The sequence below is a fragment of the Zootoca vivipara genome, chromosome 11, assembly GCF_963506605.1.
Source record: "Zootoca vivipara chromosome 11, rZooViv1.1, whole genome shotgun sequence".
Lineage (NCBI taxonomy): Eukaryota > Metazoa > Chordata > Lepidosauria > Squamata > Lacertidae > Zootoca > Zootoca vivipara.
In genome coordinates, this window is record NC_083286.1 from 11,396,103 (window position 1) to 11,421,463 (window position 25,361).

General features: G+C 40.7%; 1 protein-coding gene across 4 annotated transcripts; it reads left to right on the plus strand.

Annotated features, from left to right (window-relative positions):
• The first annotated feature begins 610 nt into the window (after positions 1–610).
• On the plus strand, positions 611–25,159 carry SECISBP2 (SECIS binding protein 2). Of its 4 annotated transcripts, none has more exons than XM_035099938.2 (18): positions 611–935; positions 4,076–4,221; positions 6,128–6,389; positions 8,223–8,328; positions 9,601–9,836; positions 11,010–11,073; positions 11,633–11,778; positions 13,472–13,627; positions 15,782–15,883; positions 16,342–16,482; positions 16,633–16,762; positions 18,367–18,536; positions 19,251–19,392; positions 21,081–21,240; positions 21,987–22,207; positions 22,415–22,569; positions 23,501–23,705; positions 25,035–25,159. In XM_035099938.2, exons 3-18 carry the CDS (start codon positions 6,201–6,203, stop codon positions 25,097–25,099), a joined length of 2,388 nt encoding a protein of 795 aa, XP_034955829.1. In that variant the 5' UTR covers positions 611–935; positions 4,076–4,221; positions 6,128–6,200; the 3' UTR covers positions 25,100–25,159. The 4 variants fall into 4 exon arrangements, with proteins under 4 accessions (XP_034955829.1, XP_034955828.1, XP_034955832.1 ...); XM_035099937.2 differs by having other exon boundaries at positions 611–743; XM_035099941.2 differs by lacking the exon at positions 4,076–4,221.
• The last annotated feature ends 202 nt before the right edge of the window (positions 25,160–25,361 follow it).

Consider the following 25,361-nt stretch of genomic DNA (forward strand, 5'->3'; position numbering starts at 1 on the left):
ACTGATTAAATTATGAGAAATATATTAGAAAATATTTGACACACACAAAAAGTTTGGACGTCTAGTTGTATTGCTTTTTATTGATTTTTTTGGTGCAATTGTAAACACGAGACACAACTTCAAATGCACAAAGTATGACTAAAAGCATTCAAAATACTGTATGAGACATAAAGTTCTGCATATACATGAAACCCACTTCCTATTTGAATTAGGTAAATTATAATGCACGGGTTTCCTATCATTGCTGCTGTTTTGTTACTGTTCCAACTATTTTCTTTATTGGAGGAATCAGGTGGTAATGGGTCGATAATATTGATAAGATATTGCTACAACCCAGATCATACCATTTGCTGAAATCACTTCCCTTCCGTGCGCTCCGTTATTCGTATATAAACAATAAAACCATACCAAGCAGCGTGAAAAACTGGCTGTATTACCGGTATTATGAACACAGCCCACCAGCCGCATTAGGAGACGCTAAACAGGTACGGCGGCCTTTTCCTTTTGCCCCTGGTGTCATGACGCCCCTGGTGTCATGGCGACGATCACGCGGGCCGGGGCGCGGCTGCTGATTGGCCGAGACCTCGTGTCAACCCTCGAGTCGCGCGCCTGCCGCGTCTTTTGTGCGCGCCGCCGGCCGGTGGTAGAAGGGCAGGGTGGGAGCCGCCGTTGGTGGGGCGTTGACCTTTTGTCGCCCCCCCCCCTCCCGCGCCATGTCTTCAGAGAGGGAAGCGGGCAGCGAGGTAAGGCGGGGAAGCGGCGGCGGCGGCGAGGCCGGGTCTGTGGAGAACGGAAGGCGAAAGAGCAGCTCCCTCCAGTCTCCCCGCGCGCTGCTGCTGCTGGTTGTTATGTAAACGGCGGCCGGAGAGGTCCTGGAAGGGGAAAGGCAAAGGCGCTCTCCATTCTGATGGCTCCGCTGAACCTGCTCTTAACGTGTGGGTCTATGGCTCAGGTCCTGGCAGGAGACCTTGAACAAAAAAGCGGGGGGGGGGTGCGCTTTAAAAAAAAAAATTCCCAATCACCCCGAAAGAAGTCTGTTTCTCTCTGCAGAAAGGAAAATGAGGCACAACAACACCAGAGAGTCAAAAACAAGCCTCCCCTCCCATATATATATATATATATATATATATATATATATATATATATATATATATATATATATATATATGGCATGCTTTCTGCTGTTGCCATCGGGACAAGGCACTGCAAACTTTTTCTTCTCTTTTTTGCCGTGGAAGAAGTGCAATGTTGAGTATATTAGGCATAATTTTGTAAAAGGACTGGGTTTTAAGCCTTGCCTCTCTGCGCCCGTCCCCATCTCTTCTGCTTGCCTCCACCATTCTCTTTTCAGGACACCACTGCTTTGTTTTTAGTGTTTGAGTGATAGGGAAAGGAGCACCTGTTGAATATTTTTTCAACAAACATGCAAGTTTCACCTCCTGAACTGTTGTCTCCTTCACAGGCAAGACCTCTGACAGGGAAGGGGAATGGCAGCAGCTTGTTTTAAGAATACTGGCTGCGTCATCATGTGTCCTGGTCATCAACTTACTATTATTTTATTTGTTTGTTTAATTTGTATACCACCCTTCTTCTGAGGGTCACAGGGAGGTTTACAATATAAAATATTGTAGCACTTTGTGCACATAAAATACTTATATAAAAACAGATCACCTTTCTTGATATGGTAGAAGAAACCCAACATTACTGTTTGGCCAAATAGATTTGAACTAAACCAACTTAGTCAAGACTTTGTCAGTCATAAGGCTCTAGTTTGGGAAGCAGCTTTTTGCTTCCTTCAGAAATTGCCTCTTTCCCAGGAATAAAATTCCAGAAGTATGACAGTTTTGGGTGCTAGTGCTTTCCTTTCAGTGCAGATATATTTTACAAACAGTGAAAAAGGATAAATGCCGTGGAGCAGGGAAATGGTAGCAAGAGAAGCACCTCCCACAGCTGCTCCTCTTTTCACTCTCCTCCCCACAACCATAGACTTTGCAAGCTAAGCAAAAATAGTTGTTTGGTTACTATTATTTGTTTGCATGTAATGTGTCATTTTGTCCACATGATTACTGCTTTATTGTGGCATGGCCTAAGTTTTTAGAAGCAATTACCCATTTTGATAACTAGGATTTTGTTACGAATTTCATGCCAAATTACGTCTAGTAGCTTCAAGGATTACACATTATTTTTGCTTTGTTAGAGATGAATGTTCCCATAGGGAGAAGTAGCAAAATTTTGTTTTACACATGGAATTTGATAGGTTGGGCATACACTCCAGCATAACTCTTGACCATGTGTGCTTTGCAGAATAGCTTCAAATATATTCCTTTTCTGAATGCAGTTAATCAAAGTTTTTCACTCAGACTGGACTAGAAGTGTCCTGTTTTTACATATTTAAATGATCTGATTGAAACAAAAAAACGAACAATTTGCAGTTTTGTTTTGAAATCAGCGTGAAAGCTTCATCTTGACTAATTTAGTTTCACTTTGCTGAGGAACTGCTGGATTGGGGCCATCTCTGTTTATAGTAAGGAAGGCGAGTAGTAGAGCACTTGTATTGCATGCAGAAAATCCCTAATTCAATAGCTGTTATCTCCAGGTAAGGCTTGGAACTATTTCTGCCTCAAATAGCTGCCTCCTGGCAGCGCGTAGACGATATTGAGCTGGATCTTGACTCGGTATGAAGTAGCTTTCCATATATTAGCCATTATATAAACCTAAATTCTGTGTAATTAAACCATAGCATTAGCCTAATGGTAGTAGTGGGAAACCTGTGGCTGCCAGTTGTTGTTGGACTTTAGGCTCCAGCAGCCCCAACCACCATGCCCAGTGTTTGGGGATGATGCCAGTTGGAGTCTAGCAACATTGGGAAGCCACAAGTTCACCCTATATATGGGTGGTATATATATTGGGTGTGGTGGGCAGGTGCTGCTTTACCATAGTTAAACCTTAAAGTTTTTTAAATCTGATTCTAACATATTTTTGGGCTGTAGAATCTGAACACTCGTTCCTCATGTAATAATACAAATAGGTCAGGCAAATATAATAAGGTGTCCAGTAAACTCTGCATTTGTGCAACAATATGTACTTGGTTTCTATTTCTCTTCTATTATATTAGGGTACGTTTGCCAAAATTCTGGTCAACCATCTTTTTGCTGAGCTGAAGAACACAACTATTCATATTATGGACTAAACCTTTAGGCTTGTATTCAACTAAGTCCTACTCAAAGTAGACCCATTGAAATTCAAGAGCCCAAGTTAGTAATGGTCATTGGCTTCAATGGGCCCACTCTGAGTAGGTCTAGCATTTAATACTACCATTAGTGTCCAGTTGTCCCTCTGTTTCAAGTGCAAGTACAACCACCAGAGGGTGTTCAGTGAACAGACTTTTGACTGTCAGCTGAATGCTTTGTTTTCTCTTACATTCTTGTAGGGCCAGTGCAGATGTAATGCTAGTTGGTCATTAATTAGGGTTTTGGTATTGGGAGTGGGAAGCAGGCTCCTCTTCTTCTTTTTCATACTTCTCTCTACTTCCCTTTCCCCAACTGAGTGAACCCTAGCCTTTAGAACCAAGAAGCTGAACCTGGGTAAAGGCTTGTGTGTGTCTAAGAGAGAAATTCTTGCATAAGAGGGGAGAAGTTGGGGCCAGGAGGGTGCGCATGAGCCTGAAGCCTGCTTCTCATCTCCTAATCATTCTTAATAGCTGAACCAGCATTGCGTCTGTATTGTCTGCCTATAGTGTATTTCAGCTGTCATCAATGGAGATTAGTGCCCCCCTTTATAAATGCAAAATTGAGATGTTGCATGTGCTGCAGCCAGACACTCTTAGAGTTTTTACATTAAAAAGTAAAATGACACTTCTGTTCTGAAGCAGCAATTTGCTTAAGCACTAAAATTCTTGGTGCATTTTTAGTGTTCTGTTACAGATTTAATTTTTTCCTACTCGTTTTGGTTGAGCAGAAGAACAAGGCACCCGCTTTTCCTTCTTGTGTGACAGTTTGGTTCACATAGATGGGGCTTTTCACTTATTTTGGTTAATCTCCAAGTGCATGTAGCCAAAACCCATTTTGTTTCTCAGGGCATCAAGTTATCAGCAGAGGTCAAACCGTTTGTCCCCAAATATGCGGCAGTAACAGTGGCATGGCCAGAACCCTCAGAAGCATGTGTCTTCCCTAGATACTATGGTACATGCTACCCATATGTTCAAGAGCCACCAGTGGATAAGTATGTACCCTTCTACATCTCATTTCTTGGGGGACTGTTAACGTACCTAAGTCTTTAATTTAGATGCCTTAGCTGTTTGGCAAGTTAAGTGCATTTTGGTAATTAATTGGGTAAGCTCATTCAATGTTTTAGGCCACAACACAGGACACATTTCAAAGACGATGGTGACTTTGGGCTTTTGATCCCTAAACATTTGCCATCTCTCTTTGCTGCTTTGTGGGAAGGTGGTACCTGCACAGCTTTATACTGTCCTTATTGTTTGGGGTATACCTATGTATTGGGGGTTTGTTCTGGCACCTTTTTTCAATAATCTAAAATCCGCGTATTAGCAACCATATATTTAAATAACTACAGCTGAGCAGCAAGTGGGTTTTTTCCCCTCCTGTAAGAAAGAAGAATTTTATGTCTAATGCAGGCTTTCTCAACCTTGGCCCTCCATATGTTTTGAGACTACAATTCCCATCATCCCTGATCACTGGTCCTGCTAGCTAGGGATCATGGCTACTAAGGATGAGTAGGGGGTTGACTTATTTGAACAAATTAAATCAATTGCAGTACTTTCCCCAAGAACAAACCCCAAAACACAGTGTATTGGGTAGTAATAATACAATGTTCTTTGGTGGGGTGTAGAATCATGTTACCTTATAAATGGGGTTATTTCTCTGTGCGATAGAAGTCCCAGCCCACTACAGCCCCTAAGGCTTGCATACCTCGGAGGTATATCATAAGTTCTACAATGGTCATATGGCTACCATGCTTTTCTATGACATTTACCTAAAGCTCTAAAGGCTCGGAATGCAGTGTGCTCTTTTGCAACGTGGTGCTCTAAATTGTGTGTGATTAAGATATACGGTAGCTTCAAGTAGCTGGGATGGTGGGGAGCTAATTGACTTTCATTGGAAGCAATGGAGCTTCTTGGGGATTTCTAAATCTTTTTCCATTAAAAAAATATAGTCTACCAATCACCACAGGCAAAATCATGCTCTTTTAAAAGTTAACTATTGTGAAAGGGGAGCAGTCCCCCGACCCACCCCCAGGACATATTTTTGAAGGGCACTGGAGACTTCTTGGGAGAAGGAGAATCTGCAAAGAAAATTCTTTCCTCCTCTTCTGTAGTTAGTTGCCACAACTGGCACAACATCACTAAGATCAGCAATAGGATACAGTATCACCTTTTGAATATAATGTGCACCTATTTGAATTGCATCTGTTCCCCCTTGTCATTGTATTATTGCTTGCAGCTTAGGGAAGAAGTTCCATACCCCAAATTAGATGCATGCCTCTCTGATTTTAACAGATCAGCCTTACACCACATATTTTGAACACTACCATTTTATGCTTACTGTTTCTCAAAGGATGCTTGGGCTGCAATCCAAATGCCTGGTTGGCTGTGACTGGAGTAGCACCAGTCAGCGCAGAAGTGGGAAAGGAAACAATGCCCCTTCCCTGTACCAGCTCCCAGGCTGGCACAATGAAGAAACCTGGAGCCACACCTATTGCCGCCATGTGATGGCATCCCCTCACCCCTCACTGGCTGCTGATCGCTGCCAGCTTCTACCCACCTTTTGGGCGACTGCATGAAGTTCCTTGGTGGCAGGACTTCCTTCCCCCACCTCCAGGGGTGGTGGGGAAGTTGTCAGAGCTGAGCAGAGGGAGATTTTCATCTCCTCCAAGGCAGATTTGGGGTTCCTGTGTTAGTAAAATAAATTGGTTATTTTATTAGTGGGTGTATGCTTATGGGTTAAATAGAATTTGTTTTGTAATCATATGATAAATTCTGTTATAGCCCAAGCATTCGTTTTCATTATGTTTTTCCTTGTAAACCTTGTCATGTTTGTCATGTGTCCAACTAAAATAATAATAATAATAATAATAATAATAATAATAATACGTTTATTTAATTTAGACAACAGATACATACTCAAGATGCGCCCTGGGATACTGCCACCTCTCATTCTCAATATCGATCTCAGAGCCTTATGGGATGTAGTTCGCTTGGGGAGTATACCAGTTCTTCATATTCAATTAATGCTGCGCCAAATGTATATGCAGTTGCCAACTTTCAGTGTCCGAACAACAGCCCTAAGCTTTACAGCTCTTTGAAACAGCACAGAGACTCTGCCAAACAGACTCCTCTTATCCGAAAAGAGGCTGCAGCTTTTTGCCAGGTAAGTGAAGGCAGCCTAGTAGATAACGCCTTTCTGTCATGCTACAGCTTGCATCAGTAACTGGATTGCAGTAATAGCAGGCTTGTTTAGCGCTCCATTTTCACAGAGTTTGAGTACTCCCCCCCCCAGCATTTCCCACCCACCCCCACACATTCTAGTGGGTCTTTCAGCTTTCATTGGTCCCTGCCAGCGCCTATGGTTAGTTACTAGGGATCTGTGTGGGACCTTCAGTGGTTGTGCACTGATCATAGCTAGCTTCTGATTCTCTTTTTGGACGGGGAGTGGGTGGGTTGACTCTACCAAACAGCGGCCACGGTCTCTACAGGATAAATAAACTGGCTAATATTATAAAGCTGAAACAAATGTTTCGCTATTAAAATTCATTGAAATATTCATAGCCCAGGTTTGTGTGCAGCATGGAGCAGCTCTGCAGATTCCAGTGGAACAGTGCTCGGGAACAAATGAAACCTTATCCAAGGCAGGGAGTAGCCTGGCCACCTTGCATTAGTCTAGCAAATACCCTGCCGCAGAAACATAGCACTGTTGAAGTAGCGGGCCTGAGTTTTCCCTCTGCTACTCAACAGTTCGTGAGAAACATGAGCTTTATAAAATGCTCAGCTGCTGAAGCAAGGATTGGCTGTCCTAATCAGCCAACATTCCTAGTGTGCGTTTTGGAGAAAACTGCACTGGAAATGAAAAGTCGACTAGCAATTTATGAGGATGCCCTTCCTGCTTTGAATGATCTGCACTTCTCCATGCTACAACAGATGGATCGGGAGTGTTTTTTTTTTAAGGGTTTTCTGAAAGATATACGTAAGCTAGGACCACATGCCTAGAGGAACTAGACAAAGTTAGCTGAAACCATGAATTTATCAGCAAATTCAATATTGGATAATGATATCGCCAGACAGGAGGACATAGCCCGCGTGAAATCTGGGATGTTTTTAGGGGAGCAGGTGTATCGGTCTGCACCAGCCCGTTACCTGGCGGATATCCACTACGTGGAATACCGCAGACTAATTACTGCGGCTAGACTGAATGTCCTTGATTCGGCGGTTTTGAGGGGAAGATTTGGAGGAGTCCCATACGGTCAGAGAATGTGCCATTGTGCCTTGGGTGAGGTAGAATCCACAGAACACATTCTACTGAGTTGTCCCTTTTATAATGATTTAAGGCAGTATCTTATAGAACCATATTTATCTCAGTTTAGTTCCCGACCAAGAGAACGGCAGGCAGCATATTTGCTAAACAAGCCCACTGGGAAAATAACCTTCTCAGTGGCTAAATTCCTCTTCCTGGCGCTCAAGTGTCGGAAACGTATAATCGAATGTCTTGATGTGGGTTATCTGTAGGAGGTTTAGTAGCGCAGTCATACCCCATTTATGTATCCCTCTGATGCCTTCAGTTTTATATTTTTATATTTTTATGTATCCCTCTGATGCCTTCAGTTTTATATGTTTATCTTTGTATTGAGAAATGTTTTGTTTTGTTTCTGACTATCGGTCGAATAAAGTATATTGATTGATTGATATTGGATAATAGCTAAGAGAAGCTCCTAGCAATGCTTCCATGGATGTTTAACGCATCTCCAGAGACAACTTTAACATGATTTGTATCTGGACTTTGAAAAGTGCAAAAAACAAATTGTACAGATAAAAACAATATTCCTTTTGCATTGGCTCTTGAGCAACAGATACCATTATGTACTACTTTTTAGTGTTTGTGTACTGAAATTCTGCTCTGATATAATTTGGAATATAGATATGGAGATGAAAAATTAAGCCTTTTTTTTTAAAAAAAAAGATTGAAAGGTGGTGTTACTATTTTGTACAGAGGCGATCAAAAGACCATGAATCCAAATGGGAGAGTAAGAGACCTGATGGATCCACAGAGAGTTCATCTTACACAGCTCTGCATGGAAGAAATCCTATTAAATCAGGTACTACGATAACAATTGCAGTATTGCGCACATTGGTGTGAGTAGAAGTTCTGCAGTTGCAGAAAAAGCCAGTGTATGATTTAAGGCAGTGATGGCGAACCTTTTAGAGACCGACTGCCCCAACTGCACCCAAAACCCACTTATTTATCGCAAAGTGCCAACATGGCAATTTAGCCTGAATACTGAGGTTTTAGTTTAGAAAAACAACAACTCATACATTAACATCTTTTGTCTTAAAAGAAAAACACAATAACACAGCTTTCAATGATACAATTATTGAAAGGCAAAAGAGAGGGCACGCTTGCCGTAGGTTCACCACCACTGATTTAAGGTAATTTCTAGTTTCCTTACAGTTGATAAGTTGTCATAGCAGGCTTTTATCTAAAGAGCTCAATTAATTCTGGTGATTTCTGCTTTATGAATAAAATATTGCATACCCTTTAGCAATTAAAAGAATTTGCTTTGTGTCTCGCAACATTTTTTATTATTAAAAAAAGGTGGCCTCCACTTTTCTTGAAGGTAGCTAGCAGCCTCAATAATACAAACAATGAAACTCAATTACATACAGTGTGGATAAGCCTGGGAGTAATTTTCATTTGCACCCAGTACACTCGTTCCATTAACGCAATTATTTCCATTTGTGTTCTCCCCGCTATCCTCTTGCTGCTCAGCCCCCCCATCTGCTCCAGAATTTTTTTTTTGGGGGGGGGACCCAAAACACGTTTAAGGGCTGTGCCGGAAGAGAGAGTTTGAAAGGTCCTTGAGCTATACAACAGGAAAAAGTTCATTAAAATATTTGTTGAATGTTTTAAGGCAAAGGCCTTATGTAAATGAAAGGTCTTCGTAGGAGAGTGGGTAAGAGAAACCTCTCTCGGGAGGCCAAATTCAGACCGAAAGTGGTGTATTTCTGAAACTTGTACTGGATTAAAGTGCAACACTTTTGCTAGTTTTGTAGCTACACCCCCCCCCCCGGTGTATCATTTTTACCCGGTTAGTTTTTATTGATCAGCACTTACTGATTATCTTTATATGTGGTTAAGATGTTGTTAACTTCATTATTTTATACTTGTGTAATATTGTTAGCTGTTTTCTGCTCTCATTGGGATATGAAGCAGGATCCAAGTATGAATGAGAGAGTACAGTAAATAAATATATTTTTGCTAAAAAGCATTGTGTGGTGTGTAATGATTACTAAAAGCAGTAAACTATTTACATACCGTGGAGAAATATGTTACTTTGCAAATCAACACTCTTTTTTATTATTATTATTAGACAGGCCCATTAAAGCAGCAAATGGGAAGTTCAAGCAAATTCCAGCTGCCGAGTGTCTTCCGGAACCTGCATTTGAAATCACCCTCTCCGATTTCCCAAAATTGCAAGGCTTGGGAAGTAGTGATCTGTTGGATATTAAAAAATGTGCGTGGGGGCCATTGGGATCGGCTGAAGGAGATAAGCTGCCTTCAAAACCTCCAGGAAAACCAGCCATTTCAGCTCTGGTAACCAAAGAGGTTAGCTATTTTATAGGCTTAGATGCTGAATGATAATGTGTTAACATGAAGCTACTTGCTGGATCAATATTTGTATGTTTAAAAATTGTGGAAAATGTGCAAGAGTAAATAGATACTTTTTCTTTTCAGTAGTATCACATGTTAGACTAGCTTTAGAACTGAATTCTTCCCAGTCAGATTTCCCCAAAGGCTACTTGTCCTATTAGTTTTGTAAGTCCTTGTTCTCCTTTTCTTAAAAAGGCGACCCTATATCATTCTGAAGATCATTTCTCCCCTGTAGCATTAACAGATAATCTTCCGAAAGGTCATCAAGAATATTATGGTGACTTATATTTTATACCCAAGGAAGGAACAATGGAACTCAGCAGGAAATCATTTTGGGCTACAGAGAGAGGTAGGCAAGGTTAGACCTAGGGTATAAAGGTACATCATTTTCTTTCTTTTTTAAATCTTTAGATTTTGTACCTGTTCCTATAATAATTCCTGCAAGTGGTGACTCATGGTACTATTTCTCCCTGCAGTAATTTCTGCAGTTCCCTCTTGGTGAGATCAGTACATCTTGTGCATGAATCAAGTGTGGTTTATATTCCCTCTGCCAGGAGGCACTTACCAAATGTTAAAAATCGTCCTTGTTGAGTACATGTTGTTTGGGAAGCCCAGAACCTATTGATCAAGCATGAATTCTAGTGTGTGTAAAAGTGCAAGGTGTATAAGTGCAAGGTGCAAGGTGATGGCCATGTGAATCAGCCCCTTGTTCAGCAACATATGGATAAAGCCAGGCTACGTCTTTCCTTCAAGGCAATTTTTATTGACTTGGTGAAATATAATAACCAATAAACAAATAAAGCAGTTCCTTTTCTCTCCCCCCCCTTTTCATTACATTTCAATTTATTTATTTATTTATTCAGATGAAATATGTCACAATTTTAAAGATGTGTTTCAGCTTTGGTAAATTTCTTTAAGAAAACAAAGGTTTTTGCACCTCCACTGGAAGAACTTTTTACATCTTTTATTGATATATAAGTTTAGGAGCCAAGGTAAAGAATTCAAACGTGAGCTCAGTTCCAGGAAGTTTAATACAAGTCTTGATCTTTTGACTGCTGCATGGATTGGATAGAGACAGAGCAGGTTGCTGCCTTGCTTTTGTACTAAAGACCGCAATATTCACTTTAGGGAGAAACAACTCTGAAAAAGCATTTCCCGGCAAGACCGTTAAGTTCTTCATCTGATCCTGGAGGTAAGGGCTATCTGTAGTAATAAATATTTCTTTACTGTTGATATAGCATTCTGTTCATTTAAGGTCTAAAGTCCACATTTCAGCTAAGCATGCTTAGAAAGGGTAGAGAAAAGGTATTGGCATGTATCCAGCTAAGTTCTAACAAGGCCTACTAAAATTAGTCACACCCATGAATTTCAGTGGGTCTACTCTGAGTAGGTCTTAGTTGGCAACAACCCTATTATTCTAGCTGAAGAAAATCCTTTGGAAGTTAGAGTGTGTCTGGATTGTTTTGAAATCATTGTTTAAACATTTGTTTGAAGCATGTCTCATACAAATCTTGGACCTAAGTAAATTTTTTTTTAGATTTCAGCACATAATACAAAAGCAAAAAGGCCAATATTTTATCATTCAGATACCTACATTTGAAAGATCAATATAGTATGTTGCTGTTTATTGTATATCTCTCAAAATTGCACCTTTTGTAATGGAAAAAAAATTCCTGTGAACATTTGGCACAGCCCCACTAAAGATTTGTCTTAGTCCCATTCAGTGAATAGTTTGTTCTGTCTAACATCAGTTCCTCAGGTGTCCCCTTGGCCTGCTGTGTCTTGGGCCACCGTGCTGTCGCAAGCTCCCAAGAGAGTTGTTTCGACTCCAGTGACAGTTCCTGCCGGTAATAATTCTGGCAGTAAAGGAGAAGATGATGTTCCCAAAGATCATAAGGTAGGATGATGGTTTTTCCAAGCCACTGTTCTGTTACTGTCTTTTGGAATAGCAGCTAACCAGAGTCTCAGACTCAGCTCCCTAGTGGATTTATTTGAAAAAGTAATATATTGAGAGAAAAGGATCTTATGGGACAGAAAGAACAAACATCAATTCTTCCTTTGTCTTTTAAACCCTTAATTCACTGTAGCACCCTTCATGTCCATTGGACTTCACTCTTTCTCTTGAGTCAGTCTAAAGTTTCATATATATATATATACCTGTGTTTCTCTTTTTCCTCATTGCTCATTGCTGCTTTCCTGATCATTTCCAATGGACTTCTACTTTGTATCTCAGTTCATGGTCTTGCTCTGTTGTCTTCCAGCCTTTTAGTTAAAATCTCTTGCTCCGACTGTTCTTCCTTTTTAGCTCCTATTTTAAACTCTTCACATGCCTCTTGCATTTACCCTTCTTACTATGCTTCTCTCGCTTTGGGGTGGAAAACAAGCTTCTTTTGACTCTTTTTCTAGCTTGTCTTATTTTTGTGTGTTTTGTTTCCGTTCAGGTGTTCTTGAACATGTTATTTGATGCCTTAATTTGCTTTCTGTTTAGATAATTTTTAATCTGGATTCCATTCTTGTCGCTTCACTGAACCTGCTCTGACTCCCGTTGTTAATAACCTCTTGCTTCTCAAATCACATGGCAGTTTCCAGTTCTTTTAGTTGATTTCTCTTCAGCTTTTTTATTATTACTCATAACAACATTAACTGAATTGAGTTTCATGTGCAGTAAATATGGTGTGTAAATATATATGTATGACATATTTTTAAATTTTAATTTATATGTTAGTTTGTGGTATGAATGGATATGAGATTTGGAAAAGCTTTTGGCTGTCAGTACTAAAGTTTATTGGGACCCAGGTGGCGCTGTGGTTAAACCACTGAGCCTAGGGCTTGCTGATCAGAAAGTCAGCAGTTCGAATCCCTGTGACGGGGTGAGCTCCCGTTGCTTGGTCCCAGCTCCTGCCAACCTAGCAGTTCGAAAGCACGTCAAAATGCAAGTAGATAAATAGGAACCGCTACAGCGGGAAGGTAAACGGCGTTTCCATGTGCTGCTCTGGTTTGCCAGAAGCGGCTTTGTCATGCTGGCCACATGACCTGGAAGCTATACGCCGGCTCCCTCGGCCAATAATGCGAGATGAGCGCGCAACCCCAGAGTCGGTCACGACTGGACCTAATGGTCAGGGGTCCCTTTACCTTTACCTTACTAAAGTTTATTACTCCCCTCTCCAGAAAGTCCCCATACCCTCTGAAGGTACTTTTGATTGATTGATTGTATTTATATCCCATTCTTTTTCTCCAAGGAGGTCAAGATCTCCCCTTTTTCATTTAATCCCCACAACAACCCTGTGGTGTAGGTTATGCTAAGAGGCAGTGACTGGGCCAAGGTCACCAGTGAGCTTCATGGCTGAGTGGAGATTTGAACAGTCTGAAACAGACAGTAACAAAACAGACCTTAGGGAGCAGAACAACGATTTTGTGGACAGATATTAGGGGGGTGTTTTCATATCCTATAATTCCAGAACAGAGGCTTATGAGAAAAAGATAGAGTTTGTATTCCATCAGCTTTAGTGTCTTAACTTTAGCTTTCGTTGCTATGCAAGCTTAAGTGTAGCTTTTCAAAATCTTGTATTGTTTTACTCTCTTTGCAATAGTCAGAAACAAGAGGGAAAGCTAATGACCATGAAGCTGAAGAAATGGCAGATAAGAAGAGGAGAAAGAAAAAGAAGAAAAAGAAAGAGAAACTAAACAGTGAAGTGGAGAAAGTTCAGAGCAAAATCACTTTAGTTCAAGAACCTCCAAGAATTGAGGTACCAAAGTTGGTTGCGTCAAAGCTTTGTGTGTTGGCCATTAAGCAAACTGTGTATCAACTTGAAGTTGCAGGTATTTAGGAGTACCTATGCTTGGTGCTCCAACACAATGTCTCTTTTTATATATCAAATAGGTGAATCATTTTGAAAGGTTACCATAAGGTCTAACAAGTCTACCTGGGCTGCACTGCATTTAACAATCCATGTCACATAATGCACTTCCAGATCACGTTTTTTTAAAAAATATATATATTGCAAGTGAGGATTAGTGATGTGACCCCCCCCCAAGGCTTCTCTGATGTCCCACCAACCCTTACCTACCATTGGCCATGACGTGTGGGCCTGGGGGCAGTTGTGTCCAACAACATCAGGAAAGCACCACCCGCACACTAGTAGATCTGACTTAAGAGTTGAAAGTTGCTGTTTTCCTGTCTCTACTATTAGATTGTAAGCTTCACGGAGCGGGGATCTTTCGTCATCTTTCTGATTACTGTCTGCAGTGCTGTGTATAGTGATAACCTTGTATAAATTACAGGCATTCGTAATTGTAATCTGAATTTCAAGATACAAGGACTCTCACGAGTCTGGTAGTCTTGAATGATATACGGTACCTTAAGTATATTTTTGTAGGGTACATCTTCTTTGGATCACTACAATCCCCATCACAGACTTTAAATAAACCAAAAAATTTGTCCACATAAGGATTTGTTTTTTTCCAATCCAAATATGTAAATTCAGATTTTGTTTTTTGTTTTCTTTCCAAAAATAGTAACTTCTTCTGTCTCGTTTTTGCACAGGTCAGTTAGCTTAGCAAGCTGTAGCAGCATTTCATATAGTATCCTACAACTGAAATGATTTGTGTTGGCACTGATCAGAAGTCCCAGCCAGAGATTATCACATTTTCACTTCCAGTGGGATAGGGTAGTACACATTTTTAATTGTTCAGTCGACAGAATGGGACTTGAAAGTGCTTAGCATTGGCTGGGTCATGCTCGTTGTTAATAAAAAATAATAATATTGTAATTGTAATTAAGAGTGCTCAGCATATATATTCTGCTTTATAACATTAAGAGCATTTCACATACATTACCATATTGCACTCCTTACCATAACCCTGTACGGTAAGATAACATTCATATATTCATAATTACTGATAGTGGGAAGGTGCTCTAAGGTCACCTAGTAACTGCATGGCAGAGGAGAGGTTCAGAGTTTGGGAGTTCCTTATTCTTAGAGCCTGGGGATATTGGCTGCAATCCTAACCCCACTAAACGGGACTAAGCCCCACTGGCATGACCAGTACTTACGTCTGAGTTGACACGGTTAGGATTGCGCTATTAGCTGCTCTGCTGCACCAGCTCCCAAATATGGCAGGTTCTTTTTACAAGTCACAAATAATTCAGGGGTCATATGTGGTTTTCCAGCAACTCCCCCCCCCCCCAAAAAAAATCAATGAGAAGGGAGAAGCATAACAATATACAGGTGAAACTCGGAAAATTAGAATATCGTCGAAAAGTGCATTTATTTCAGTAACACAACTTAAAAGGTGAAACCAATATATGAGATAAGATGCATGACACGCAAAGCAAGATATGTCAAGCCTTTATTTGTTGTAATTGTAATTATTTGTTGTTAGGCGGGTCACTTATAAATGGAATGGAATTAATGAAATGTAATAGGGATGTTTATTTTTGTATTATTGTAACTATTTGTTTTATTACTGTGGAATTCCCAAAAGAAAGCATTTGTAAAAATTAAAAGAAAAAGAAAAAAATAGTAAGTTGCATTACTGAAATAAGTGCAATTTTCGATGATATTCTAATTTTCCGAGTTTCACCTGTAAAATGTTTGATTTCTTTTCTTTAAAAAATTAAAGATCTAGAACAGTGGTGGCAAACCTATGGCACACATGCCAGAGGGGGCAATCAGCATTCAGGTTAAATTGCCATCTTGGCACTTTGCGATAAATAAGTGGGTTTTGGGTTACAGTTGGGGCACTCGGTCTCTAAAAAGGTTCACCATCACTGATCCAGAATATGAAGGATGTACAGGAATGCTAGCACATCAAATAGTGCCGTGGTGCTGAAGTGGGGAAGGCCACTTTTAAGCTAAATTGTGTGTATATAGCATAACACTTTATTTCTGTTTCTTCAGGACGTTGAAGAATTTCCAAACCTAGCAGCTGCCACTGACAAAAAATACAGGCCCGCTCAAAAGCAGTGTTGCTCAACGCCACTTACCAGGGAGCAAATTGAAGTAAGTAATCTTCGGTTACCTTGGTCTCTATTCAACTTTCCCCATTTATTTTCCCTTATTGGCAATCCTCACTCTTCAGCCATTTCAGAACTCTGCAACTCTATCAAATTTTAGATTATGGCGTGGCAAAAAAGCATAGTGTCACTGGCAAGGGGGCGCGGAACGTTTCAGAAGTGAGAGTGGCAAAAAAAGTTTCCACATTTTAATGTTGCATTTATTTATTTTGAATTTTGTGTCTGATGCTGCAGCTATGCTAGAGCACACAGAGATCTGAAATGTGAAGTCCTTCTTGCCAGAGCTTGTTTTCTGCTGTAGCACCTGGCTACTGTCGGAAGTGGTGGGTCTGTGCAGCAAAGAAACTCCAAAAATCTTCCCCTTAAGATGTTTATCTGAGTGTAGCTTCCGCACATCTCTTTGGTCATTCATAGCATTTGCCTTTGTATTTCTGTACTTCAAAGGGAAGAACAAGGGAGTCTGGGTTTGAGTCTCACGGTGGTCCTCCTCAAAATGAATTGGTGGCTCCCAGTTCAGACACGTCATTGGCAAGAAAAGCTCACAAGCAGGTGCCGTCCACTCCAGTAGAAAAAAGGAAAATGCAGGTAAAATGGTTCTTTCCGCGCTACGTTGGCTTGCTTCGAAACAAAAGTAATATTTCTGAATGAATTATGTGCACACAAATTTTACTGACTAGATAAAATGCAAGGCGAAGGGGGAAGAAACGTGTCTGTCTCCCTTTTTTTCTCCTGCAGCAACCACCCAAGAGCAGCGGAAAGAAGAGTCAGGTTCCTGTGCGGCTCGATTTGGGAGGGATGCTGGCTGCTTTGGAACAAAAACAGTATTCGGAAAAATCAAAACCGTCAAAGCCTGTGGTGCTTTCAGGTAGAAGTTTTGAGAGTGCTTTCGTTATGTGATGCTTTTTCAGAGTACCGTTCCCCCCCCACACACACACACAATGGCCATCTCCTGAGGTAGGCTAAACATTGCAAGAATTCACTACAAATTGTGTGGAAAAGTTCCGGAAGAATGAAAGAGAAGCCACCTTTGTGAAGTAAAATAAAAAAGATGAACTGCAAATTTCCTGAAGTCTAGGAGAGACTAGTGGAAGTGTAACGATTTCGCTTCGACTTTTTCTCAGGTAGTGGTTTTTATTTATGAAGATTAAGGATGCGATGGTTAGTTTTCTACAGGTTTTTTTTTTTTTTTTTTTGTAATTCAATAGCTGGGAGAGTGTTTTATCAAAATGACTGGCTGTAAATAGGTAACATTGTCAGATTTTACATGCTATACTTTGAAAACCTTAGTCTGGAGTCCAAGTCCACATTTCAAAGGAATAGCCTATCTTTTGAAGGAATATTTTATTCATCTGGCAGAAAATCCAACTACACTACAAAGTATACTGCAGAAGCTCCCATTGCTAATCACAGTCTGTATAATAAAGTATATAAAGTTATGCTGATGGAAATTCTTTACCATTGCTTTTCAAAAGTGGTGGGGAAATAGTGCTTAAAGGGTTATGGATTTTTCAGTGTTCACAGAATTCAATTGCTATCAGTATAGAAATTGTCAGAAGATGGCATGCATCCATATGGAGGATAAAACAGCTGTTAAATCAGCAAAGAGTTTGTGTAACCACTTCTAATGTGCCATGCAAGTTGTCCACAATAAATCATGTCAGACTTTGTTCACAGATCTGAAGTGCACTTTGGGAAAGAATAAATGCAGCACATATCTCCACTGAGATAAAGTGCTAATGTGCAATGATTCCTCTAAGTATTAAGTCCATGCAATGCAACTACAAAACTGCTTTGCAACACAATAAATGTTATCAAGGATTGGGCTTAAGCACATTCTGAAAGGAGAGTAACGCATGGGTGAAATAAATTCCAAGAGAATTTAGTAGCTTTTGTCCAGAAATAATTCTAAACCAGACTATTTACTACTGAATACTTTCAGTAACATCAAGAGCTGTGTTATACTGACTCAGACCATTGATCTAGCTAGCTCACACTGACTGGCAGTGATTTTCTAGAGTTTCAGACACTTGCTGCCCTATTTTGGACATTTTGCATGCAAAATAGATGAACTGCCACTGACCTCTCCCGAGTATTTGCCGTATTGTACTGTATTTTTCAGATACATAAATAAGAATTGCTTGTTTTATTTAAAGATTATAGTAGATTTAAGTAATGAAGTATTTTACAAAAATGTAGCATTCACAATAAAGGTCTGGTGAAATCGAAAGCCACACTGATGAAGCTAAGCACACTTCGCAATGCGCTGAATCAGGAAAGGAATGCATTCTTTGTATACCTGGGTGTCTGTGTCTCTTGTTTGCTGAGCTGAGTGCTAAAACCGAGTTATGCTCCAACATAACATATTTGTTCAGAAGAGTCCCAATTGATACGGATTGTGCTTGCTTCCAGTTAAGTATGGATTTCAGACTTGGCCATTGTCACCTGATAGCAGGTTTGCTTTTGTTTTAGTTGGTGGCGCAGTAACATTGCATCCCAAGGAACCCGTGACAGTAACAAAAAGTCAGCAATTAAACCAAGGGAAGACCCCACATAACCCGTTGGACTCGAGTGCACCCTTGGTTAAGAAGGGAAAGCAGAGAGAAGTCCCTAAAGTGAAGAAACCAACGTCGCTCAAAAAGGTACAACAAGCAATAATCCTTTATCAAAGTTTAGTGTAGCTGTTGCCTTTTAGAATTTAGCCAGACCGGTATTTCGTACTTTGGTTTGTGCCTGGGTATAACTTTATCTTTTTAATAATAATAAAAAAATGCGAAAAAGTGTGAAGTTCTTTCAGATTGTTGCTGTGGGAAAGGACTAATTAAACTATGTAATCTTATCTAATCTCAGAGGTGGGAGGGAAGTGAGCCGATCTAATTTGGGGTTAATCCATTCCTTATAAGACTAGAACAGCCCAAAGGTGGTTTGAAAGGGTAGCTTGCAGTGATTATATTAATGTTTTCTACACTAGCACTCTCATGCGATCAACCTTTTAGTTTGCCAGTAGAACTGTCATGTATTGATTATATGAACAAAATTTAAAAATGAGAATGTTTTAAGAGCGTTTTCATCAGTTTGATTTTTTGAAAGAGGTCTCTCCCTAAATGGCTGTTAAGTGGAGATGCAATTAGCAACTTGCCTGCTTATCAGTGGTGTAAAGCAATTGCCACAGAGAAGCAAATTGAATGATAACTCAAAATTGCCACACTCTAAAAATTAAATCGAGCCTTCTCCCACCTCCCATGGAAATGTAAACATTAAAGGCTGTAAAGTACATACATATGTGCCCAAAAAGTATTTCAGAAATAAATAACTTTGTATGGAAACTATATTGCAGTGAAGTGTTTCCTTTTCAGATTATTTTGAAAGAGAGAGAACAGCGGAAACAGCAGCACCTTTTAGAACAGACGGCGATACCAAATGAGAGTGATGCCATCCTGCAGGGTGCAACTTATGAGATGACTGAGAATCAGATATTTTCTGAGGACACCAAAGCAGGTACCTCTTGAATCAGCGATGCTGCTCATTTTAATTTCTGACCAGGGGTCATCTAAGCAGGGAAATGCTGATAGAGTTGGGTGTGCTATTTTAGGTGGAGAAAGTTAATTTTTGCAAATTTTTTCATTGAGGGGGCTCTTAAAAATTGGTTTTTGTGTGTGAGGAATTCAAATCTGCTATTTTTTTTTGTCACTGGACAACATTCAGTTTGGTAAATCTATGATTAAAAAGTGCATAAACTGATCTCAGAAAACCAAAGAATTTTATCTTTGAAAATGTCAGGTGACACTATAAAAATAGTTTCTCCACATAAAACATACCCTACTAAGCATACAATGTTATCTTGTAATCATAAAACGATATTAGAAAGTAATGACATCATTTAATAATAAATTTAATCAACTTGTTTCAGCAAGTATTGCTTTTATTAGTTTTTTGACATCAGCCACCAACTCCTTGGCCTCTGATGTAGCCGTTACGTTTCTCATGGGTATACATCCTGTCTGTATAATTTAGCAAAGCTACATTATATTAATTTAACCAAAACATCTTTTGAATTCCCAAGTCATGTTACAACTTTTTAGCATCCCTCATTTTTGGAATTCGGAAGTTGAAAAATTCAACACTCTATTGCTGGATAGCTGTTGCAGTAGTGTTTTCTGAGATGCAGCTGCCACAGTAACGTAAAATAAAGGCGAAAATGAGCTGGTTGCAAACGATGATTAAGTGAGACTACATGGACTCCTGGAGAGGAGATCACACCCATTGTTCTCCTCTGCTGTCCTTTTTACTGCTGCACTGAGCCTAGGTTTGGCTTTAACATGTTGTCTGAACCTCAGATTCATGGTAAAGCCTTCCCACTAACTACAAACTCTAACCAAGACCAAACCTGGGATTGTTCTCTACCAGTTTTATTCTTTAAACCTCCAAAAGATTAACTGAGTATTCTTGTTTGGGACTGGGATTGAATTTCCTCCTGAACAAATGCCTTTTCAGAAGAAGTGGAAGTTTGAAATGGAGAGGTCTGCCAAGTCACAGGACACCTCTTCCTACAGAGTTTGCCTTGTCTAGTTTATTTGCTGCAACATCCTATGGGAGATTTTGCCTCCCATTGGCAGAAATAGCTGTCGAGCGATTTCTCTGCACAATTGGCTTCAATCCCTTTATTTCATGTATTGCTCTACATTGTGTAATGATTTGCTTGTATGTTTTTAATATGCATTTTTAAGCCCTGTGGTCAAAAGAGTGAATGAGACCCTATTTATCATTGGAATAGCTCTCCGATAGTCTTAAATAGTTTGTGTAGTTATTACAATTTTTTACTGCTAAAACTGACATTCTGCCTACTTTAAACTGCAAATCATAAATATGGAAGGCATGCCATGCTCTTTTGTTGTCTAGCTGTTGTTTTTCCCTAAATCTAAAAGTTGCTTAAACTGTGAATGGATATCTGTAAAAACAGCCACACTGCCCTAGGCCAGCGCCTTTTCTGTCTTCTTTGCAGTTGTCCCTTCATATATGTTCAGGGCTCTTTTTTCTGCAGGGCTCTTAAGCACATTTATTTCATGCCATTTTCATCTTGACCCTGGGCTGAAGCTGAAACAAACTCCTAAGGTTTCTAATAGTGATCTGAAGTTCCTGTTCAACAAAAATAATCCCTTTTGTATTCAACTTTCCTTTGTATTCAGAAAGCGCAGATGAAGCCCCTACAGATCCTGCAATTCCAGCCCAAGATAGTTCAGAAGTGTCCCTGGAATGTACAACATTGAGTGGATCCATGCATAATTCCCCTGTCCCAACACCGCCGAATTCCAACCTTCCCAAAATCCACAGCCGAAGATTTAGAGAGTAAGTATTCTGGTGTTGGTCATGCCAATCCAGTCCGTGTATTTTTGTTGTTGAGCTTAGTGGGGTGCCTCTCAGTTTCAATGTGATATCCTAATGCAGGGGTCAGCAAACGTTTTCAGCAGGGGGCTGGTTTGCTGTCCCTCAGACCTTGTGGGGGGCCGGACAATATTTTGGGGGAAAGAATGATTCAAGAGCACCACGAGCCCTGGTGGCTGCTTACCTGTGTCTTGCGAGCGGCAGAGACTGGCGGCGGCGGAGGGACAATAAGTGGCATGCGAAAGGGCTCCGGAGGGGGGCTGCTTAAAATGGTGGCGGCTCTAGCGCTGCTGCTGGCATCAACAAAGCCCAGCCCCCTTTCTCTAGGCAGGGCGGGGAGAAGCCAGGAGGAGGCGCCATCGCCGCCATGTGAGGGGAGGGAGAGGGAAAGAACACACACGCTGGCGTTCCATGCGGCGATTCCCGGACCGTCCGCAGGCCAGATCCAGAAGGCAATTGAGCCTAATCTGGCCCCCAGCCCTTAGTATGCCGACCCATGTCCTAATGCGTTTACGTGAAGGCTTTTGACCCTTAGTCACACATGGATTTCTCGACCTTCAGATATCAAACATGCTAATTACTTCTGGATATAGTTTGCTATTTTGTGTGTGTGTGTGTGTGTGTCTTTGGATAGAGTAGATGAGAAAGAAAGGAATGTGGGGAGAATCAGACACTTGCCCATAATACTGAAACATTGGTTCATTCTTTAGTTACTGCACCCAAGTACTCAGCAAAGAAGTTGACAGCTGCGTAACAGATCTCTTGAAAGAGTTGGTGCGCTTCCAAGACCGCCTTTATCAGAAAGACCCAGTCAAGGCCAAGACGAAGCGCAGGCTTGTTATGGGGCTCAGAGAAGTGCTGAAACACTTGAAGCTGAAAAAGTTGAAATGTGTCATCATTTCCCCCAACTGTGAAAGAATCCAGTCAAAGGGTGAGCCTTTCTATTAAAAGTATGGCAAACACTGAAGCAAGCACAGATCAGATTTCCGGTGGAGGGGTGTAGTTGAGGGAACGAGCAATGCTGGTTTTCTCTTAAGATGTATCTGGGCGAATGAAGCCCTTTTGCCAGCAATGCTAATGAAAGTGACCAGTTCTGATGCCTCGTCCTCCTTTTAATCCTCTCTTTGTTTTGCCCCAGGTGGGTTGGATGAGACTCTGCATCTCATCATTGACTCCGCTTGTGAACAGAACATCCCATTTGTGTTTGCTCTCAATCGCAAAGCTCTCGGGCGTTGCGTGAACAAAGCCGTTCCAGTCAGCGTGGTGGGGATTTTCAGTTACGATGGCGCTCAGGTGAGTGGTGCAGAAGCTGCTGTTGCACATTGTTCTGCAATATGCATTTCAGTTTAAATACAGTGGTACCTTGGTTCTCGAACTTAATCCGTTCCAGAAGTCCATTCCAAAACCAAAGTGTTCCAAAACCAAGGTGCGCTATCCCATAGAAAGTGATGCAAAATGGATTAATCCGTTCCAGACTTTTAAAAACAACCCCTAAAACAGCAATTTCATATGAATTTTACTATCTAACAAGACCATTGATCCATAAAATGAAAGCAATCAACATACTGCAGTCATACAATCAGTCAATCAATCAGTAGCTGGACACACAGTCACAAAAACAAAACAAAAATAGCTGCAAAAACAAAACACAAAATAAATAGCAAAAGCAAACAGACCTCAGTGTAACACTCAAAATGGAAGTGTGGCACTCAAAACGGAGCACGTTCAGCTTCCGAAAAAAGTTCCCAAACTGGAACACTTACTTCCGGGTTTGCAGTGTTTGGGTTCCAAGTTGTTTGAGTACCAAGGCGTTTGAGAACCAAGGTACCACTTTAGAGGCTTTAAAAGTCTTTGGCAGCTAATGCTGAAATGTTTAAAAATATTAAACATCCTTAATTGTCTGGGTGGGAGTACCGTGTCCTTAAATCACCTTAGCCCTGGTGAGGTGTTCTGTTCTTTACTTTCATGCTAGTGCCCTTCCCATCACCCTCTGCAAGTTGGAGGGCAGTTACCTGAACAAATAGAGCTTAGGGGGAATCGACAAATAAATCCTCAGCAACGTTATGCTGCTGGGACCACTGAAGAAGAATTTTGGGATCTCCTGTTTCAACATTAATGTGAAATAAAATTGTGGAGCACGTTATCTTCTTCGTGTGTTTGTGGAGAAAATGTGAAGCACCAACCCAAAACCCTATCTTAGTTTCTCGCTGCCTTTATACCCTAGGACTATTTTCACAAAATGGTGGAACTGACAATGGAAGCGAGGCTGGCCTATAAGGAAATGATTGCTGCATTGCAGAAAGAGTCGGCTGAAGAAGAAAAGGAAAGTGACTCTGCACAATTGAAAACCCTTTGTAGAGAGCCCAGTCCACTAGATGGTGGTGAAGCACCCCTTCTTCCAGAGTCTGATGAGGATGTCCCAAATTACAGTGAGTTGTGTGTGCGCATGATTTAATGTGGGCAGTCTTCTCTTTTGTATTAATCGATCATCTTGACTGTTTGGGGCATGAATAACCCGCAGTAACTCTTTAATTTCTGGTCTTTCTTGATTTGTCAGATACGCTGGTGCTAACTTTGCTCACTTCGGGGAAAAAGAACAATCTGACGTCCATGTGTGTTGCCTTTTGTGCTGCCGAGTTCAGTGACTTCGGCCACATAAATATGAGTGACTGCCCCCAGCCACTCTCTTCTGGCTATGAAATTGCTGTAGCAAGGCCTCTTGGGGTGGGTGGGTGACTAGCACAGTGTGCAGGGAGCTCTATGATACCCATATGCAAAGGAGCCTGTGTGAGAGGGAAATAGAAAATGGTGTTGGCCTGTCTGGGGAAACCAAACCTGACAAGCAAAACAAGTGTTGCTTTGTCCATCTCAGTTGTTGTAGTGAAGGCTGGCATTATGGTAAACACTCTCAGCCTGCCGACCTTCTTGCCCATCATCTTTGGGTACCAAAATTTTTTATTTTATCGTTTTGCTGCATTTGACCGGTCAGGGGAAATATTGATGCGAGGCAGGATAGCAACCACCATGTTTATTTTGCAGATGCCAAACATCACTTTGTGAGAGCATCACACTTCCTCTACAACAGGATAAATCCTTCACTGATCTTTCCAGAGTTCCTGGGGCTCAGAGCCTTGTGATTGTTTTCAGATGGAGGCCTGCCTGTCTGACTGTTGCCTGTCTGTGTCTCTAAGAGAGAGAGAGAGAAAGTGAGCTGTTCCTTTCTCTTGAGTCAGGGAACATATGGAGCTGTTCATCTCGCTTTGCTGCCCTCTGCAGCTTCCAGTGTGAGCTGCATGCTCTTTTCTAATTTCAGCTGATAAACTTGGCTTAAAACGATAGATTCAACTGGGCATTATAAAAGTTTGTTTGACCTAGAGCTCTCTAGCTTATGCTTTCTTTCATAGAAGAGCATAACTAAAAGCAATACAAAATAGATAACTGACAGTTGACAACAAATTAAGCAGAGCTCTTACCGCATGGAGCCTCTTTCCTTCCCCTGCTTTAAAACTGGCCCAGTTCCGCTGCCTAGATTAGCTTCAGTTTCCTGCATAAGGAGGCTATCCTTGTGTCCTTGAATTATCAAGTGTTTGGGGATCTCAGTGCCTGATAAAGCAATTTGAAGGTTTAAAGTGTGTGTGAAAACATTTCCAAGGCTGTGGTGCAGACAAAGCATTGCATCCCCATCTTTTATAGCTGTCCTTGCATTTGTTAGTCTGGGGAAAAATATGTAACACTAACCTTCATACATTTTTTTCTAGTTAAAATCTGGAAGCGGAAGCTTGAAGAGGAGTATAACCCATACACACTGGAGCTGGAAAAGTAGTCAACTTCTGAAATGTTGACCTTGGGTTTTGAAGAACCTCAGTAAATCAAGACTACCTTATTTGGCCTTATTTGACTTTTTTTTAATTCAAAAAATTAAGTGTATGTATATATAGATAGATATGTAAATAACTAAATTATCTATGATTAATTATCCAGCCAATATGGCTTATAATGTTAAAAAATTGTCTTATGATTGTATTTGGCAAATAATCACAATGGAACACGCCATTCTGGAAACGTGGTTTGTTAAACCTTAAAAA